At 42.7% G+C, this 20884-nt stretch overlaps 1 protein-coding gene across 2 annotated transcripts in view; it reads right to left on the bottom strand.

Annotated features, from left to right (window-relative positions):
- Window positions 1–3457: 3457 nt before the first annotated feature.
- Window positions 3458–20884, bottom strand: part of LOC124276796 (solute carrier family 28 member 3-like) — a 40139-nt gene continuing 22712 nt past the window's right edge. Inside the window, exons 4-14 of one of the 2 annotated variants that reach the window (XM_046712448.1) lie at window positions 19278–19451; window positions 17364–17508; window positions 17047–17238; window positions 14630–14791; window positions 12766–12891; window positions 12134–12264; window positions 11567–11735; window positions 10270–10533; window positions 9146–9326; window positions 5823–5884; window positions 3458–4824 (exon numbers count right to left, since the gene is read on the bottom strand). In XM_046712448.1, coding sequence (XP_046568404.1) covers window positions 5859–5884; window positions 9146–9326; window positions 10270–10533; window positions 11567–11735; window positions 12134–12264; window positions 12766–12891; window positions 14630–14791; window positions 17047–17238; window positions 17364–17508; window positions 19278–19451 — 1570 coding nt within the window. In that variant the 3' untranslated portion in view covers window positions 3458–4824; window positions 5823–5858. The remainder of the gene's footprint in view (window positions 4825–5822; window positions 5885–9145; window positions 9327–10269; window positions 10534–11566; window positions 11736–12133; window positions 12265–12765; window positions 12892–14629; window positions 14792–17046; window positions 17239–17363; window positions 17509–19277; window positions 19452–20884) is intronic. The other variant, XM_046712447.1, reaches the window with a different exon arrangement.

The raw sequence follows: 20884 nt of genomic DNA, 5'->3' as shown, positions 1-20884 counted from the left end.
GTCAGGAATCGATTGCGTGATGTGAGCATTCGACCAAGAAGGCCAATTGTCGCCCCTGTTTTGAGAGACTTCCATCGGTGCAGTCGCTTTCGGTGGTGTCGTAGATTCCGGAACAGGGACCTTAGAAACTGGAGGCGAGTCTAGTTCAGTGATGAATCATGATTTCTTCTTCACCGGCGAGATGGAAGACATCGTGTTTATCGTCGGAGAAATGAACGTCTTGCCCCTACTTGCATTCGACAGGTCCGCAGATTCGGTGGAGACAGTGTCATGGTGTGGAATGGGATATCCAGCACACAAAGATCTGATTAATTGGTGGTTCAGGTGAAATCGACAGAAAATCGGTACATCAGGTCCTTGCACGTCACCTGCTTCCGATTATGGACCGACTGAGGGAGTTGTGCCAGCACGACAACGCTACTTCACCTACAGCACGCATCACAGTCCGCTACCTTGCCAATTCTTACGTCAATGTCTTGGCATGACCTTCCCGATCACCAAATCTAAACCGGATAGAACACCTATGGGATGAACTAGAACGACTTTACGGCAACGTCAAAACGTGCCTTAGACACTTCCATAACTGGCCATCTCATTGCAGGAGAAGCGGAGAAGCGTCTGTGCCAAGACGGCGCCGAGCACCACACTAGTCATTCTGAGATCGTTCGCGAGTTATTCGCAATTTATCTAAAAAATTATTGAAATTCCGATAACAATTTGTTTCGTTACATATTCACGTATGTCACTTACACAAACGTATTTTCATACATGTTCTGAACTTGGACATTGAAAACATCATATCTCACACCTCGGATTATCTGATAAACATGCGTCAACGACGGACAGCAACCAGTTTCAGTTATGATGAAGTAGAACTCGTTGGGCAAAACGAAGAAAAGACATAATAACAGTTAATACTAGGTAAGAGGACCTCAGAAAAACAGTGACACCAGGTGTCTGAGTCGTGCACTTACCATACCTTGACCATCGGTTTCTGTAAATGACGTCAAGTTAAAGGCAACAGTGCGAGAACAGAAGTGATTTCATTGGTCCAGTGATGTGCTGACCATGGTCACACGGTGACATTAAAAGAGGGACTAACATCACGAGGGTCAGATAACTCCTGATAACAAACCACAGATTCATGACTCCCTAACGTTCCACGATCTCTGGGAGTAAGGGGCTCCAAGTACACGTCCTTAATCATTATCAGCCAGCACCAAGTAGTGTTGTGAGTCGACCACACACATACTAAAGGGAGTAGGCAGTGCTATACCTACATTGGAATGTACTCGAGTCTCCCACACAGTGAGGATTCTGTGCTACAACAGGTTCATTGTGATCATCGTGCAATACGATTTAAAGGCACTGTATCACACCACACTTCTCTAAAAAGAAATAATGCATTTCTGTCAGTAATACTATCAGCCATCAGGCAAGCTACCATATAATCTCCCCAAAAAAAAAATATTTAGATTACAATAATAAAGTTACAAGTTCGAATGAATTAATGCAATGTTTTAATCTACTCTCGCAGCCCTCTACCGACCGAACATTATTTCAAGAGAACCCCATAGAGTTATGTCCCTTGGAGCGCTCTTCACGAATATCCTATGCACAAATAGTCATTGAAACCAGTTCGGCAAACACCGACAACACCGCAAGCGACAGTTTTCGATGTACGGAGCAATTGTTTACATTCCATATATGGCAAGTGTTCTCTGTTTGGAAGCTGTTCGCCTCGAAGTTTGAATTATCGATTTCAGGCAGGTCGTACGGGATAATGCGTTATTTCTTGTATGAATAGGAAGCTAAAGTTAGTGCATATGCCCCAATATATATGTCAAAAATGTGTGACATTGTGTCTTTAATGGATCGCACCAACAGGCAAGGTGACCTGGTAGATGTTTGTGTCATCGCAGGATGCTGATTGTGATTGGTGATCTAGGTTGTTGCTCATTATATCAGGAAGTGGTATATTTGGTCCAGACGTAATTTACATCCTGCTTTCATGTAGCTGAAAAAACAAGTGTGAAAACAAACACAAAACATCCACCAAGCGATCAATGTTATGAACAAAAACACAAAAGACAAGCTGGATTGCGAGATGATTATATCGGTACACCAATCAGATTGCAATCATGATTAGATCGCTACACCAAGCAGATTGCAATCACGAGCAGAGCATGAGTAGATCGCTACACCAATCAGATTGCAAGCATGAGTAGATCCCTACACCAATCAGATTGCGAGCATGAGCAGATCGCTACACCAATGAAATTGCGAGCATGAGTAGATCGCTACACCAATCAGATTGCAAGCATGAGTAGATCGCTACACCAATCAGATTGCCAGCATGAGTAGATCGCTACACCAATCAGATTGCGAGCATGAGTAGATCGCTACACCAAGCAGATTGCAAGCATGAGCAGATCGCTACACCAATCAGATTGCAAGCATGAGCAGATCGCTACACCAATCAGATTGCAAGCATGAGCAGATCGCTACACCAATCAGATTGCAATCATGAGCAGATTGCTACACCAAGCAGATTGCAAGCATGAGCAGATCGCTACACCAACGAGATTGCAAGCATAAGTAGATCGGTACACCGATCAGATTGCGAGCATAAGTAGATCGGTACACCAATCAGATTGCGAGCATGATTAGATCGGTACACCAATCAGATTGCGAGCATGGTGATAACATTGTATTCTAAACTCTCCTACGAATAGTTCTATGTAGCATTTCCTTTTGATATTATAGGTCCGTTTTGGGTGATTGTAAGTAACAGCAGATTGAGGCGCTCGTGACATCCCAAGTCTCCTTCTCCTACTGGCAATCAAGCATCGAAGTTTCAACATAGGAATTTTCCGCTATTTCTCATGGTGTGCCTGCGGCAATTCTTGCAGATTTAGAAGAAACCTTTGCTAGAACCTTTCGTCCAACGATTATCCAGAAAATCGTCAAAGGAGATCATGTCGTGTCTCCTTGTGACCCGTGGTAATGTTTTGACAGAGTTGTTTTGCTAATTGACGAAGGTGGGTGAGAAGAATGGATGAGGCCATCCATGAATATCGACCGACCGGCAAGGGGATGGTTATCAACATGTGGCACGACGGCGATAGAGAGTACTTAGTGTTTGCAAAGTTGACCATTAAGTGTTCCGGGGACTGGAGTAAAATCCAAAACGCCATCACTGAGCCCCCACCAAAGGGTTCAGCTGCATCCATAATCCCCTGGTGATATGCCTCTTTACGACGCTTCATACGCGACAACGGCTATTGGTAACGTGTAGAAGATAGCGACGTTCATCAGACCAATGAACCCTACGCCATGCGGTTTTCACGACAGTGGCAACGATTGTTATAATACAAGGTAGCCATTAGGTTTTCAAGTATAGTCTCAGGTGTTAATACAATTTACAAAATGATTTTCCTACAGTGATAAGACAAGATGCTATGTGTGGTCCTTGTGATCAGAACAACATTCTGGTTTGAAGGACATTTATACAACGTTTCGATATAAATATACATGGTGAAATCACACATTTCACAATGTTTTCAGATTTGTTTATTTATAAAATCATAGCATACAATACAGAAAGCTAATATCAGTGTATACATGATATGCATCAAGTTTTGTATAAGGATTAAGATCTGGATTTCATACACTTTCGGTTTAACCAGCGAAAGCTTTAACCACTAAGCTACACCGCCTTCAGGCAATTTCCCTGAGATATGTTAATACATCCAGATTACTAATATACAATTGGTGTTGTAATACAATCCCTCGCCATTATAGAGTCACACTATGATGTAATAGTGTTAAAAATATGTGATCCCTTGGGTTACATTCTATAACTTACTCACGAATCCCCACTGTAACTGAAATGGTGTTGATTTTGAAATTATCTAATAATTTATTTAACTAAGATTTTCGTCTGAATTCCTGCTCTAAAAGTCTTTAAAACTGATCTTCCTGCATCGGTCCAGTAATTGAACTAAATACGAAATACGTTTCCTCTAGAGCAGTTTCGGTTTTGGAATTTTCTGGACTGGTGACAATGTCAACATACAAAATATATTGCTTCACAAAAACACCTGATTCTGTCATCAACGTTTAAATGTGATCCTACTTCTGGAGGAGCTGTCGGGTTCTAATCTCGTAATTGTTTCTACTTTGTGGTGGTTTTGTAGTATAATATATATAATACCATTCTTTTAACCCACGAAGTAATGTGTCATACATCACCGGAATAAAGACGGTATTGCAGGTGCAGCAAGGTCTCGTTTTAAGCCCTGCTGGATCTTTACTGATTTTAATTCATAGAGTTCAAAGTTGAAGGAAACTTCATACAAGTGTCACGTTGGGTCGACCCATCAGCTTAAGGCGCCGAAATTCGCTGTGTGTGTGAAATTCGAGTTGCTTCCCCTAGACCTGCCAAACTTCTACGATCTGGAGTTCTAATCCCGATCTGCCTTTATCATGTTTCCAAATATTTCTTCATACGTCGTGATCTAACTGAAATACTCATCAATATACATAAAACATACAGCCTGTCCAGGACACTAACATGAAAATATCTGTTGAAATGTGTCATAAAGAGTATATACATGGATCACTGACCTGTGCTAACTTGAACATGACAGCAAGTGTTAAACATCTCCTCCTTTCTTATACCTCATTAACCTGTACAGTTCTTATCCGTTTATCCCTTTGCAAACTCTCTGGCTTCAATCAACTTATTGCCAAGTTAGTTGTGGTAGTTCTGCTGTTACTGTATTTTCTTTGTTGCACGCTGTAGACATACATCTGCCTCTCCTACAACGTAAATATTTTGTAAAGTGTTTTGACTGTGCCTTACAAGTCATAAACTTTGTGTACTTAATTGTAAAATAATAAAATAGAAAATAAACGAGGGAAATTTCATCTAACTCGTCTGCAAATCGAATCTGTAATGAATTTCCTTATTGTCGGTTTTCAAACCGTTTTCAACATTATCTCCATTATACAGATAAGGTGAGTGAGTGAGTTAAGACTTAACGTCACATCGACAATATTTCAGCCATATATACGGAAAGATCTAAATATGATCAGTTTATTTGTAACCACATTCTTTTCAGAAATCCAAATGACACTTCTTTCAATAGTTTCAGTGTAAAATCCTGCATCGCATTTTCAGATTAAGACATTTAATATGAATATATTTATAGTTTCTGAATAAATGTAGAAGAAGCTGCATCTCATATACTGATTGTCAACAAGGCGCTCACCATTGGTTTAAGACCAAGGCATAATGCACCTACAACTTGCAGGACTAACATGCACGTAAATATAGGGTTTAAAAAAGTAATTTAATACACCGAAATTCTTCTCCTTCATATTTCTTCATACAAAGTAATTCTTATTTATTGTGACAATATTCCACGTTAATTAATTGACAATATATCGAGACAGAGTTTACAAATATCGATCATCCTGCCAGGTAATATATTGCACACTACTAATGACTGATAGAATGAATAAATAAGGACGTGCAGCTGTATATACAAATATATATAATAGTCAAGATTTTCACGATAAAAAGATATGGTGAAGGAGCGGCACCTTGTATAACGGCCAAGACTTAGTGGCTTCAGAAATCTTGTTGTGACAGGAAACAATGCAGAGTAAACCTTTCGCAAAGATTCGTTATCGTTAGATCATTCGTTTTCAAATATATGTAACAGATATTGCAGTTACGGTTTCATACAAAGTGAAACTTTTGATTAACAAGTTAAGCTTTCAAAACTTCGTTCATATATCCCCATCCGCAATACCATGTTCTTAGCTTAAGTCATCACAGTATCGCTTGTTCACAGGTCTCCAGTGTAGAAAAGACCTGCAACAGACAGACACGATACGTCAAAGAATACCATTGGAATATACACTGGTAGGTTGTGAAGTACTACCAGGACGTACGGAAACATGATAAGACCACATCATTCAAAGAATGTTTCTCATTGCCAGGGTTTTAATCGTAGATTTTTTGCTGTTTTAGGTTTGGCTAAATTTGCTGATAATCGCCAGTTGCAAATAGAATGATGTAAATCCTGCTGGGCCCATGCAGATAGCACAGGCCCTGTAAGTCCCCATGTTATTATTAATGTTTTACAGATTAAAGATGAAAATGCAGCAGAGAGGGTTCGGGTGATCCTGGCACAGTCATCCTGGTAAGGCTCACCATCAGCTCAGGGCCCTTGCCCCCCTCTACACGCAGCCCAGACAGCGAATGGGACTTCTCCCAGGAAACACCCACCAAGAACTTTCCGGAGAATATGAAGGCTCCCCAACACTGCAGCCTTCTGCATTACCCAGCGTGTCAGAAGGGCTGTGCACCCGGTGGAGAACCCGGGCACTCTTGCGGCCCAAACCAAGGGCACCGAGAACAATGGGGAGCCTGACGACAGTGTATTATTATTATTATATGATATTTATATAGCGCACATATCCAGGCAACTAGTGCATGCTCAAGGCGCTGGTAGTTTTCCCTCAATCATTGGATGTCAATCTCAACGGCACATCGTATTATCAATCTCAACTCCCTGGGGAGTATACAACTCTTGCAGCCACTAGGCGCACCGAGTTCTTGAGGCTCTCTCATCCTTACGAGGTACCCATTCACAGCTGGGTGGACTGGGACGCATAGTCACAGTACTTTGTCCAAGTTCACTGCACGTTGCTGTACCCGCTTGTTCCTTAGCATGGTGATGTCCCTTTAGCTGTTGGCGATCTACTGCCTGTTTTTATATTGTACTGTTACATATAATGATATATACTGAGTCAAAAAAAAAACTTCACAAAATGTAATTTGAAAAATAATGAATAATCTTTCTCTGATGATACATCTATGTATCCGAAATGGGATCCCTATCTTTCGACTCTAGAAAAACGTTAGCAAAACCCACTCAAACCCATCCATTCGTCGTGCAAATGACGTTAGTGCCAAATCAGGTTTTGCACGTGCAGTCGATCACGTGATCTTCGCATCGAAGTTTTCTTCATATGCACGTGTTTGCATTGGCCTCAAGAATTGAAAAAACACTTTTAAACCACAGTTCTAACGGTACTTGAAATGCCACGATTGTCAAATGGGCAACGTGAACGTGCCGTTGGCATGTTGCAAGCGGGAAGATCAGTTATTGACGTCGCAAGAGCAATGGGATGCAACCGTCGTACTGTGTATGACTTGCGAGGTCGTCTACAACAAACTGGCACCACTTCTGATCGCCCAAGGTCGGGTCGTCAACGTGTGACGTCACGAGCAGAAGACCGTCAAATCGTCCTACGTCACCTACGTGACAGATTTCTGCCGGCTACACGAACCAGGGCTGAGATGTTTAGAGGTCGACTGTCCTCACAGACCATTCGAAATCGATTGCGGGCTGCCAATCTCCATTCTCGACGTCCATATCGTGGGCCAATATTGACGCCGTTTCATCAACGTCAACGTCTGCTGTGGGCCCAACGTCACCTCCGATGGACCCAGAGAGACTGGAATCGAGTCGTCTTTAGCGATGAATCCAGGTTTACCCTCAGATTCGCGGACGGCAGGCATAGAGTCTGGAGATGACGTCGTGAACGGTATGCCCAATGTTGTGTACAGGAAGTCGACAGATTCGGGGGCGGAAGTTGCATGGTGTGGGGTGCTTTCTGTGGAAACAACCGTTCCCGACTTCTGGTCATCCGTGGAAACCTCACAGCTGCTGCTTACCGCGACCAGGTGCTCACCCCTGAACACGTTCCATTCATGGCGGCTCATGGCCCAGGTCTACAGTTCCAGCATGATAATGGTCGGCCGCATACCGCGATGTTGACACGAATTTCCTTCAAAACGCCGGAATCAACGTCATGGACTGGCCATCGAGGTCCCCTGACCTTAATCCAATAGAGCACGTTTGAGATGCACTTGGGAGATGGTTTCGTGGTCTTAGGAACCAACCTCAGAATTTGCAAGAACTTGGCGCTGCCTTGCAAGAGCAATGGCGCAGAATCTCCAACCACGTGTTCACAAGCATCAGGCAGTCGATGAGGAGACGGTGATTGGCAGTGGTGAATGCGCGGGGCGGCCATACACGATACTGAACTGAGAAATTTCGCATTTTTATTCTTGTGACTTGACATTCTGTATACCCATGTTTTGGAACGGCGGCGTAGCCTAATGGAACTGATTATGGCACTGTCAGTGTATCGAGTACATCACACAGATCTCAGCAATGAAATAACAATTTAACCATCTTACCATCTCTTGTTCTTTTATAGTGCCCTGAAGAAAGAATGTGAAGTTTCATTTTTGACTCAGTATTATGGTTACATACTGGACTTAAAACAACCTCTCCGAGAGTCTTCTTATTTAATAGACCTTTGATGACCTTTTATAATACCAACATGCATTTACTGGGCATACAAAGCTTTTGTAGTCACAGTGTGGCTGAAATACTTCCAAAGTGACTCTAAATTTTACTCACTCACTCACTCACTCTTGGAACTTGAAAAAACGAGGAAAATAAGCTGTCAATGAATACAGACAAGAAAGGTAACAGAAAATAGCAATTAAGGCCAGTATATGTAGACAAAAAGGTCAACTAGAATCGAGGAAACGGTTACTGATGATAGAGAATATATATAGTAAAATTAGCCCAGAAGCACAAAGAAACAACGAAAGAGTACACGAGAACAAGTTTGTAGATTGTGTTTTAATGTAAACCGTATCTTCTGATAGCGTGGGGCGGTGGGGTAGCCTAGTGGTAAAAGCGTTTACTCGTCACGCCGAAGATCCGGGTTCGATTCCCCACATGGGTACAATATGTGAAGCCCATTTCTGGTGTTTCCCGCCGTGATATTGCTGGAATATTGTTAGAAGGAGCGTAAAACTAAATTCACTCACTCACTCAGATAGCGTAACTGCTTGATTTATAACTCCCCCGAAACCCAAACAATGTGTAAATTTATACTTATCCCAAATTGCTTGTTAGGGGTAATAGGCTTAGCAATGATACAGATTTTCGCGAATCCAGTGGTAACCATCACAAACACATGCAAAGACAAGTAAATTATCCACCTTAAAAAACACTGGATCATATAGTTACAGTGATGTACCCACCTGCAATGCACGCTGTCAAAAAGCAGGCCACGTTGCCTGCGATCATGGCTCTCAAAGCTAATTGCGTCAGGTCCCCGCTCCTAGATGGAGCCATGGCTCCTAATCCTCCAATCTGGATCCCCATGGAGCCGAGATTGCTAAACCCACACAAGGCATAAGTTGCGATAACCTGTGACCGTTTCTGTAAGAATGAAAATGTTTATCTTCTTTTAGTGTTTTCCTTAGACATATGATCTAAACCACCTGTATCGCTTCAGACTTCCTCTCACACTAAATAAGAGGCGGCGTGGTAGCCTAGTGGTTAAAGCGTTCGCTTATCACACCGAAGACTCGGGTTCGACTCCTCACATGGGTACAATGTGTCAAGCCCATTTCTGGTGTCCCCTGCCGTGCTATTGCTGAAATATTGCTAAAATCGGCGTAAAATTATACTCACTCACTCACACTAAACTAACACGTCTTGTTATAACTGGAACACTGTCCACAAGGGCGAAAAACAACATTCACGAGTTGTAACGGATCGAGCATGGACCAGACAAACCAGCTTCGCCGTAGGCCGTCAGTGTAGGCTGACACGAAATCAACAGTGTAACCGAGCCAGTGTGAGTGAGTGAAGTTTACACCGCTTGGTGTACTCCAGTTATATATCACAGCCAGACAGCCAGGAAAGTCTGAAATGATGGAGATCTCGGACGTTTACCGCTTTGTTGAAACCCACGTCTGTGGGTGTGGAAAAAACTGAAAAGAAAATCAGGGCACCCTGCAGGGATTTGCGCGATCATAGGTTCCTGGCGTGACAAAGGGAGACAAATTTGCACAGCGAACTACGACCGCTCGTTCTCCAACCGAGTCAGAGTGAGAGCAGACCACCGAGTGTGTGTGCGCGCGCGTGCATGCGTGCGTGCGTGCGTGCGTGCGTGCGTGCGTGCGTGTGTGCGTGTGTCTCAATGGGCTAAACTTGTGGTTAAAACTTTCCCTTGTCACGCCGAGGACACGGGGCTGGAATCCCACATTGGTACAATTTCTTGTGTCCTCTGCCGTGATATTGCTATACTATTGACAAAAGCTGCGCACACTCACTCACTCACTCACTCACTCTTGGACAAAAACAAATCGTTACTTACCAGCATAATTCCACCAACTAAGGTTTGGCCCCAGTCCGTCAAGAAGATGTCGTCATTAGGTTGAGTTACCCACGTGGCGTTAGGTAACGTTGTTGTATAGTTGTCAAATATGTGACCGTTATCTATCAGTTTCCCCATCTCAATGTACGCCACGAACTCATTTGTAAATGTCTTGAAGCCAATCAGCCTGGCCATTCGCCGACAGTCGACAGGATCAATACCCATCACATAACTGATTGGGTAGAACACATAGGAGCAGATCAACTGTGGATGAAGAAAACACACACAATCATTCTTTTATATCCAGGACATGAGGTCTCATGATTGCTCATGATTGCTACAGATGATAGAATATTTATCCACCCACAGGGTACAATAATAGTTTAAATACCTACAGGGCCCGTAAGTAGGTCACGGCACTTCGCGAGACTTTACGTTGATTATTACTTCCGGTGACAAACAACATTTCATACCTTTTCGAATGGTCTCATGGTTGTCAATTGACAGTAAGGAACCGATAATCCTTGCAGGAATAACAAATTGCCGATCTAACCATCCCCAAAATAGCCAACTATTACGACTGTCAACGGGTATGACAGGGAAGCATGGTTGTACACTTGGTCCGGTCTAGTAAAGTCATGTTATGCAGTCGCGCAGTTTGGAACCAGAACTGGTTCTTGAATATACGCTTGTCACCGGGAGTATCTTATACCGTCTCGCATGTCGCAAGTTGGCGCGCGCAAAGGAGCCGGGAACCTAAGAAAGAAAGTTAACTTCCAAATCAGTACTGCCTTAGTTTTATCATTTATTATTATTATTTAGTATTGGCCACAGTCGGTTTACACATGACTATCTGCTGAAAACGGATGGGGATGGACCCCCAATGTGTGTCTCTTGCGATGAGTTTTTCACCATCAAGCATATTCTGCCTGACTGTGTGGACTTATCGTCTGCAAGGGACTCACTCTATGATGCAACAAATCTGAAAGATTGTTCTCCCGCGTGAGCGCTCATCTGATAGTGAACTACCTGAGGGAAGTTGATCTGTATCATAAATTGTAACTGTGTAATGTGACTAACAAATTGCCTGCCTTTAAATTTAGTGCTATGCCTTTTTCTGTCTTTAAATGACAATGTAATGAATATATGTTTTTGAAATAAAACTCATTTTGACTCTGTACTTACAATGTTTATTAATGCAGACTTGTTCTCGTCACTATATTACGGAAATAATGGCGATGTGACGTAAAGCCCAACTCAACCCAACCCAACATTCAAGCATAAACATTTAACATACCGGGAAGGTCAGACCCACAATGCCGACCCTGTCTCCAAGAAACGTTAACGAGGCGTCGATGAGCTGCAGCAGCGCCAGGAACGCCATGACGTTGACAGCGACGTTGGCAACAAGACTTATGGCATCGGAAGCTCCTTTAGAAGCGGCCTCAATGACGTTGTTCTGTGAGCTGGAACAAAGTGTGACTACTGGGAAAAACGTCATAATTGCGGACGTTAACAAATCATACGCAGCAAAGTAGGTAGATGTAAACATAATGTCACAAAATCAATGTATATGAAATATAAACTTGACCAGGTTACTGTTATTCACATCTGTAGTGAAATGGGTTGGGGTGTCACGTGTTTGAGGGGAGGTCATTCAAAACACAGTTCTGTCCAACAAATATCTAACTACAAGTCCCTAATTAAAACACAATGATGAAACAAAAGTACATCACGAACAACGGAATGAGACAGACATGAGAAAAAACCCACTGACAGAAAAAACATGTGCTAAAGTTGAAAATAATGTGTTGAAAGAAAAGATTTATAGCGAAAAGAAATAAATGGCCTGTGAAGAACCTACTCCATCTTTAACTTGTAAACGTCTTTCTGATTATCTTTGGTGATCTCCGTCTCTGGATAGGTCAGTTTGGAGATGGCCAGAGCTGCTGGAGCGGACATCACGGACGCCGCTAGCAGATGGTTAGCCTTCACCTTTGTGAAAGATAATGTCCTTGATTCTCAATGTGAACTCATAGCCGTTATTCTGGAAAATTCTTTACAAAGGTCAATCCCCTGGCTATTAAGCATGTCGGACATGTTTGTTCGTGCTTTCGAATACTAGATGATCCTCAGATTGGCAGCACCTCATCTGTGCTAAACGTCTAAAGCATGCATCACTTCGGGCATCTGTGACGTAACTGGAATACTTTTGGAAATGGTGTTAATCTCAAATGATAGAAGTAAGCACTACGAGGTCTCGTTTTATTAATCAGCCCTTATTCTCGAAACGTTCGTAACCCTAAGAATTCTTAACTTTGATCGTAGCCAATGTGTTAAGAATGGGCTTAAGAAGTTCGTAGGGCTACGGACGTTTCGAGAATAGCTAGCCTGATCCAGAATTAATATAGACTTCTCCACAATCGCATCCGTCCTGAACGTGAAGGAGTCTGTTTATAAAACAACTGTGTACGTTACTTGTTTACGTCAGCTCACCCCGTACGTGACATACGCGCCGAGGACGCTGCCGGATACGGTGGCGAACCCCCCGGTCATGACGGCGTGCAACTCCGACTTCGTCATTGTCTTCATAAAGGGACGTATCATTAGAGGAGCCTCAGTCTGAAATACAACCACGAGAGATATCAGTAGAGCTGTACATAGGGGTTCCACACCAGCAGGGTGAACTATGCAATGCCTTTGACTTACAACCCTTTGCACGAAATATGCCCTCATTTCTTGTCTTCTCAAACGTACATTCAGTTAACTTATCACCATCTGTCCATCATACCTGGCCAGTGAAGACTTCAATCCGCATCTGGTTGCAGTCAGCTGACAGCTGACCACCATTTTGTCCGACAGCAGAAGTCTGGCTGACTTTTCAGAAACGTTTACATTCCATTTTCCAATCATGGTGAAAAGGAATGAAGCTGGGCTACAAGCCAAATCACGTTGTTTTTGACGTACAGTTGGTTCATAAGGCAAATAATTCGGGCCACTGTCATCGGAAATGTCCCGAAACAATATCATGACTGCCATTTTCACAGCTGGTTTTGACAGACGTTTTGAGAGTTACCTCCCTTACTTTGTTAATAACTCTCCACTGGCGAGCCGTTACTTCCCATTCTCTGTTCGCTCACATTTGTTCCTGGTACAGTTCTTCGGATTCTTTACGTTATGTTCACGTTAGATACAGTCACAGTTTGCTCTCGTAACGCAACGAAACGGCAGACCACCAGAGCAGATAATGTTGAAATGTATTTATGCATTAGTGTTTGTTTTAATCAGATTAAAGATTGTAATTCTGTCCAATGAAATTACATTAGACAGCCATTGTTCTGTACTTGTGTCCTAAAAAGCAGTAACATATGAAACACAAACTATCTTTCTTAACAAAGAATACATAAATAAGGTAGGTTATTTACCGTTGACATGGTGTCCAGGTAGATATGGTTTTCTTGTTGGTTTTATGGTGGGGTGGTTAAAGCGTTCGTCCGTCACACTGAAGACCTAAGTTCGATTCCCCACATGGGTATAATGTGTGATGCCCATTTCTGGTGTCCCCCGCCGTGATATTGCTAGAATATTGCTAAAAGCGGTTTAAAAGCATACTCACTTACTCTTATAGGAACACAAGGTCAAGTGCAGCGCATGGTGATCTGATTATTTGAGGGAATCAAAGGAAGTGGTGATTCTATGGTGTATTTAGTCCGATAGGACGTACGCAGAAAGCAGGATAGGGGTATAGGGCCCGTATGTAGGTCACGGCATTTCTGGTGACAAACAATGTTTTATACCTTTCCGAATGCTTTCATGGTTGTCAGTTGACAGTAAGCTACCGATAATACTTGCAGGAATAACAAATTTTCGATCTAACCATCACCAAATTAGCCAACTATTACGACTGTCAACAACTTTGTCAGCCAAGCATGATGGCACATTTGGTCTGGTGTAGTAAATCATATTTGGCAGTCGCGCAATTTGTAATCAGAACTGGGTCTTTAATGTACGCTTGTCACCGGAAATCTGCTACCGGAAGTAAGCTTGACCCCGTCTCGTATCCGCAGGCGCAACAGACCCAGGGAACCAGGCTGGTCTCGTATATTGCAAGCTGTCGCGCGCAAAGGCAGCCGGGAACCGTCTTAGTAACGGAAGTAGCGGAAACTGCCATTTTTCCGAACATCCCATATAGATAAAACAGAGACCATATAAAACTTGTGGACAGATTGATTTAGCCAAACATTTTTAGAACATTTTCATTCACATACCCTCCAATCAAGAACAAAGAATCTGATTGGTAATTTGGAGGAATGGAGCGAGTCCATATACACGTGAAAGTGATGAACTGTTTAATCGTCACCTGTCCAGCGAAGATGTTGCCGGCGGCGTTCAGTGACTCCGTTGCCGTCGTGTCCAGACAGAATGATAGGAACCTTCCAAGTACCCGGATGATGGCCTGCATAGCTCCGAGATAGTATAGCACAGAGATGAGGGAGCTGAAGTACACGATGACAGGCAATACCTGTGGAAGAAAAGAGACTGGAACGATTTTTTGCCTCTCGGGATGTCGACCTCCAAGAGTCAAAGAAAGAAATGTATATTATCTTAAAGCAGGTACCGAAAGTACATTCTGTTACTACCTAAAGCCATTATATGCAAATTTAAGTAAATTTATCATTTAAGTAAGAATGAGATTCTATTCGTTCACCGAAATAGTTTTCCTATTCCAAACTAGGATATTTATCTTAAAAGAATCGATGGTGTCTACTCGTAGTTACGGAACAACATATTATTTCTTGAGCGTTATTCTTTCAAAACATGGTATTTTCATTCGTCATTAGAATCCTTCACAGATTTTTGTAACAATACAAGTGTCGGAGAGAGGACAGCAAACTGTCACAAGAATGTCTTACATAGACATACAAACACATAGATATGGTGCTGACGTTACATCCACGATGCATTACGTGTTTGCCTGCTGTACTTTCCCTTCATAAACTTCACCCATTACATATAGTATGACCAGAAATTATTGAGAATTTTAGGAATATGTTTAATTGGATTTCTAGTATAAACAATCATGACCAGCTATCAAGTGCTTGGTTTCATTCAAGAGAGACAACTCCGTTAATCCTTTTTCATTAGTTTGTGAAGAGTTATCCCCCTTGTTTACTTGCTAGCAGACGACATTTTCAGTTATCCTCAGTAGGGATGATTTAGAGAAGAGAAAGTTGAATTTAGAGTATTAAACCAAGGACATCAGATCAGCTAAAGTGATTTCAAGTAGAACAGGCATCCCTTTTGTCCACTGTTTATCATGTTTTGAAAAATATTGCAAATGGATATGGCATTGAGCACCAGGGAGGCGCAGGTAGGCCCAAAAAATTGACTGTCGGTGACAGGAGGCGGCTTGGTATTCTTGTTTCTAAAAACAAACGAAGGAGTTCAGAAATCTTAAGGCTGGATATGATTGATAGAGGAACTGTGGCTGTCTGTAAGGAGACAATTAAAACTGAGCTGCATGCAATGGGTTGGCAGAAAAGTCGAGGAATTCCATCACCGATCATGAAACCTGACCAAAAGGAGCGAAAATTGAACTGGTGCTTACAGCATAGAAATTTTAACTGGGACAGTGTGATTTTCTCAGATGAAAGTTCTGTGTGGCTGCTTCCTAATACACTGAAATTCTGGACCAAACAAACTGAAAAACCTTTGTATCAGCGCCCAAAGTACAGTCCGAAATTTAACGTGTGGGGTAGCATATCTGTGTTTGGGGCAACGCCCCTCTGTGTATTTGAAGGGAATATGAACAGTGAGCGGTACACAGATATTCTCGAGGGACATTTACTTCCATCTGCTCACGTGTTCTATGGACATTTTTGGATTTTCCAGCAGGACAACGACCCAAAACATCGTTCAAAGCATTCACAGGCCTGGTTTCGGACCCAAAATTTGACATTATTAGATCGGCCAAGCTATATCCCTGACCTAAATCCAATAGAAAATGTTTGGGGACTTATGAAGGAAAGTGTCAAGAAGAAAAATCTGACAAATATTGCTGAAATGAAAGAAGAGGTGGTCCGATATTGGGACAGCATGGACCACGACTTTCTAACTTCTTTGATCAGTAGTATGCCCCGCCGCATTGAAGCCTGCATTGCTGCCCATGGTGACTTGAGAAAATACTAACTGTTCACCTGTCTTTGAATCTGGAGTTATGTTCTGATAATATTCACATTTAATACGTGAGTAATGAGTGAAAAAAATAAAAATATTTACAATCTTAAATTCTCAATAATTTCTGGTTGTAGTGCATATGCCAGAGCGTTAACATGAGCATAAAGAATCGTAAGCCAAACATGAATGAACAGACTAAGACCAAATCATTCTGATTTATGACTGGCTGATCGCGCTGCAGATATATTCTATATTTTACGAAGCGTTAGTTACCTTAAAGGCAAACAAACTTGTGGTGAGGTTCTACATCTGTTATTTAATTTGATCTTTGCCGTTGACATTGGAATAGGCGGCCATAGTTGGGATTATGGGTATCAGAATAACACGAGGAAGAGAGTTTTATGGATGTCAACTTCTTTATCATGGGGAACACAACATTTCGGAGTGTAGTTTTATTCCTTCGTCCTTATGTATCCTTCATAATACCACGGCAACACTGTTGATATTTTACTGCTGAGATCACCCCTATTGCAGTATTGGCATATCCTAAAGGTGCAGTTTATGGGGGACTGTATGGGGTTATGAGGAAGTGTTTCTTACCTTGAAGGCAAACAAATGGTCTTGATATCTGTCCCCGAACACAAACTGGGCGCCTGTGTTAGAGTAATCCAGGATCTCCGTCATCCTGTTCCCAAGCCACTCAAAGGCACCGTACCCCCACGTGGTCTTCAGTATCAGACAGGCGAAGACGTACTGGATCGTCATCCCCCAAAACACAGGGTGCCAGTTCACCTGCCGAGATCAAAGTGAGGTTCTTCATGTTTAAAGAGATTTTCCTCCAAGCTTAAATTCCATATGTAACGCACTGACACACACACGTCATATGGCATGAGAACGCCAAGGTACTATATATTTACCCTGGCTGGGTTGACGCTTGTGATGTACATGACCACGATAAAGGCCGCGATGCCAATCAGGGACATGAGGTTCCTGGGTTGGGTTACCCCGATCTCCACCCCCGTGTATACACCGACAAACACAGCCGCACACACGTACAGGAACCTGGAACACAAACAGTGAGTGAGGGAAGGAAGGAAGGAGGAACCTGGAACACAGACAGTGAGTGAGTGAGGGAAGGAAGGATGGGATGAGGGACAGAACCTGGAACACAAACAGTGAGTGAGTGAGGGAAGCAAGGAAGGAGGGACAGATGAAGCTCGAACACAAGCAGTGAGTGAGTGAGGAAGGAAGGATGGACGAACGTGTGAATCTCGAACACAAACAGTGAGTGAGTGAGTGAGTGAGGAAAGGATGGACGGACGTGTGAATCTAGAACACAAACAGTGAGTGAGGGAAGGATGGAAGGAGGAACCTGGAACACAGACAGTGAGTGAGTGAGGGAAGGAAGGATGGGATGAGGGACAGAACCTGGAACACAAACAGTGAGTGAGTGAGGGAAGCAAGGAAGGAGGGACGGATGAAGCTCGAACACAAGCAGTGAGTGAGTGAGGAAGGAAGGATGGACGGACGTGTGAATCTCGAACACAAACAGTGAGTGAGGGAAGGATGGACGGACGTGTGAATCTCGAACACAAACAGTGAGTGAGGGAAGGATGGACGGACGGATGAATCTCGTACACAAACAGTGAGTGAGGGAAGGATGGACGGACGGAAGAATCTAGAACACAAACAGTGTGTGAGTGAGGGGAGGAATAACTTAGGTCAAGACTACACATCGTATAATCGATAACTTGATCATTCGATCACCCAGCTTACAACCGAGAGTCTCCTTAAGACAAAACCTGTAGCTATTATAGCCTCCACATTGCCACGCTACCACTTAATACGAACTTGATATTTACGTATAACGTATATTTACGTATAACCGTTTGGACGACACAGGACCAGTATGCTATGGAGGATCTGTACTGATATTTTATACACTCGACCATCTCTTTGCTCAAACTATACAGTGTCTTCGACAGAGGTCGGCGGTTCGATCCCAGTGTCTTTACAAATGACATAACAAAGTTGGCGCCTGGTATAAAAGGAGTGGATCAAGGACTGGTCGGCAGTCATTATGCCGTGCCTGTCTGGGCACGTCCATGTTACGACAACATTGTGGCCATCGCCATAACACCCCGCATAGTCAGGACAAGTTTATGCAAACACCTTTCATGTCCCCTTGCCAGCTGTCTTTATGGTGTCCGCCGGGGAAAACCACATTTGAAACTACCAATTGCCGCTAAAGCCACATTTCCAGTACAAACCTCGGTGCCGCGAATCGCCGAGAAAGCAACAACGAGTAAGGGAATCAATACCGTCTTTCAAATAAGCGTCACCAATTGATCACAATGGATTAAAATTGTTTTAGTGACTTGGCTTTTGTTTGTTTAGTTAATTAATCTTTTGATGTTTATTTTGTTCTTTAATCTTGCATTCTCTGATTTTATTGTAGATTGTATTATCTTAATTTCTATGTATAGAATCTGTTCTGAGATAAAATGATAAATGCTAATGGGTCATTCTATGGAAAAGGGCAATTTCAGCTTTTGCTCTTCAGAAATTCTATTTGTATTTTTTGTATTTTTTATGTGATCATGTAAACTACTTTGGTTTGTATGACTGGTATATTGCATCAGCAGAGAAGGTGGGGTGAAATTGGTTTAACGTCGTGCTTGAGAATATTTCGCTCATATGACGACGTGCATGCGTCATAAATTGGACGATTTTGGTATTCGAACCTGTGCCAGCATATCATCTTAGAAATGTAATGTACTGGATGTTCAGTATCATTCACTGAACAGAGATGTGTTTAAATGTGGACTGACCATCGGAGGGAGAGGTGAAATGTCCGGCATCTGTTACTGCCGTAGTATCGCAAGCAGCCCCCGTAGATGTTCTTCATGCCGTTCACGACGTAGCCTCCCCCTATACCCCACAGAATGATGAAGGCACCCAGGACCGTGACCACCATCAGTCGGTAGGATCCCTCGTCACCGAATCTGGAATATTACAGGGTGATAGTGTACGCACATGTGTATCACCGTCAAACCTACACTATACTCAGCAAAAAAATAAACGCAAAGGTACACAGTTTTGAATTATCTGACGGAGTTTTGCTGATATTCAAACTCAATGAATATAAATATGAATACCTCGTGTCTACATACATCGGGAGGGATTTGTTCAGGTAGAATATAGTACGGCTACAAATATCGAAAAAGTGGGGGAAAGCTGAAACGCAACCGCGTGGGTGCGTGGTATAAAACACACCAGCATGGAATGAACGTGCAACATGAGGTGAGGTGAGGTGAAATTGGGTTTAACGTCGTGCTTGAGAATATTTCGCTCATATGACGACGTGCATGCGTGTGTGTGTATGTGTATGTGTATGTGCGGCTGATTGTACTAGCTCAGACTGAAGCTGGTTTTATAGTGCTAGCTCACTGAGATACCATGCCGCAATGAAGCATGAATACCCCACTCAGAGACATTATACTGACTCCGAGCCGACCAGTCCTTGTTGTACCCATTAATGCCGAGCGCCAGGCATGGACCAACAAGTACCATATTTTAACGTCTTTTGGTATGACGCGGTCGGGGATCGAACCCGCCATCTTCCGCTCTCCGGGCGGACGACGTGCAACATGAATTGATTTGGGTTTGTATAAGTCTGTCGTTACAACTGTACAGCAAGCGTAAGTAGAAACATTCCACGACTGACGTAACGTTAACGCAACGCAACGTAACAACGCCATCGTCCGACTGCAGACATGCGAATCGGCTTCGGCCGTAGCCAGGTTTTTCCACATTTTAAGACTTTGGAACCGTTATCAGAAGCAGATCCGCGGACCTGTCACAACTGCAGGGTGGGATTTGTTCATACGGGATCGCTAATTATGCGATAGATACAGCAGAGCCATCTCTACAGCGACAACAATACCAAGATTGCGTGGGATTTCAACCCCAGACAGTGAGGAATCGGTTGTATGTCTCACAGTCTCTGGACCGCATTATGTCCCCTACTTCCTAGCCCTCCCTGCAATGATAAATACTTGCAGCAAATTATAATAAACTTGACGTAAATTGTAATAAAAACGTAAATTGTAATAAAAATTGACGTAAATTGTAATACGCAAATTGTAATAAAAATTGACGTAAATTGTAATAATTTTCGTTGCGGTAAAATGTAATAAATATTTATGTAAATTGTAATAACAGTTTTAATCACTCGTAAATACGCGGGTGTTTGTTTTTCGTTGCATTTCATACATCAAATAAGCTTTATAGGGCGATAACTCAAGAAAGAAATGATGGATTTTGTTCAAATTTGGTACCACGGTATATTGGCGAGATTCACCGACACAAGTGAAATGGAGTGACCTTGAGATAATTTTCAAGGTCACAGCAAAAATCTGAGGCTTTTGCCAATATG

Source organism: Haliotis rubra, unplaced genomic scaffold (assembly GCF_003918875.1).
Source record: "Haliotis rubra isolate DU_JTF1 unplaced genomic scaffold, ASM391887v1 Scf213, whole genome shotgun sequence".
In the NCBI taxonomy this organism is placed as follows: domain Eukaryota; kingdom Metazoa; phylum Mollusca; class Gastropoda; order Lepetellida; family Haliotidae; genus Haliotis; species Haliotis rubra.
Note: the sequence above shows the minus strand (reverse complement) of the source record. Positions and strands in the feature narration are given on the sequence as shown.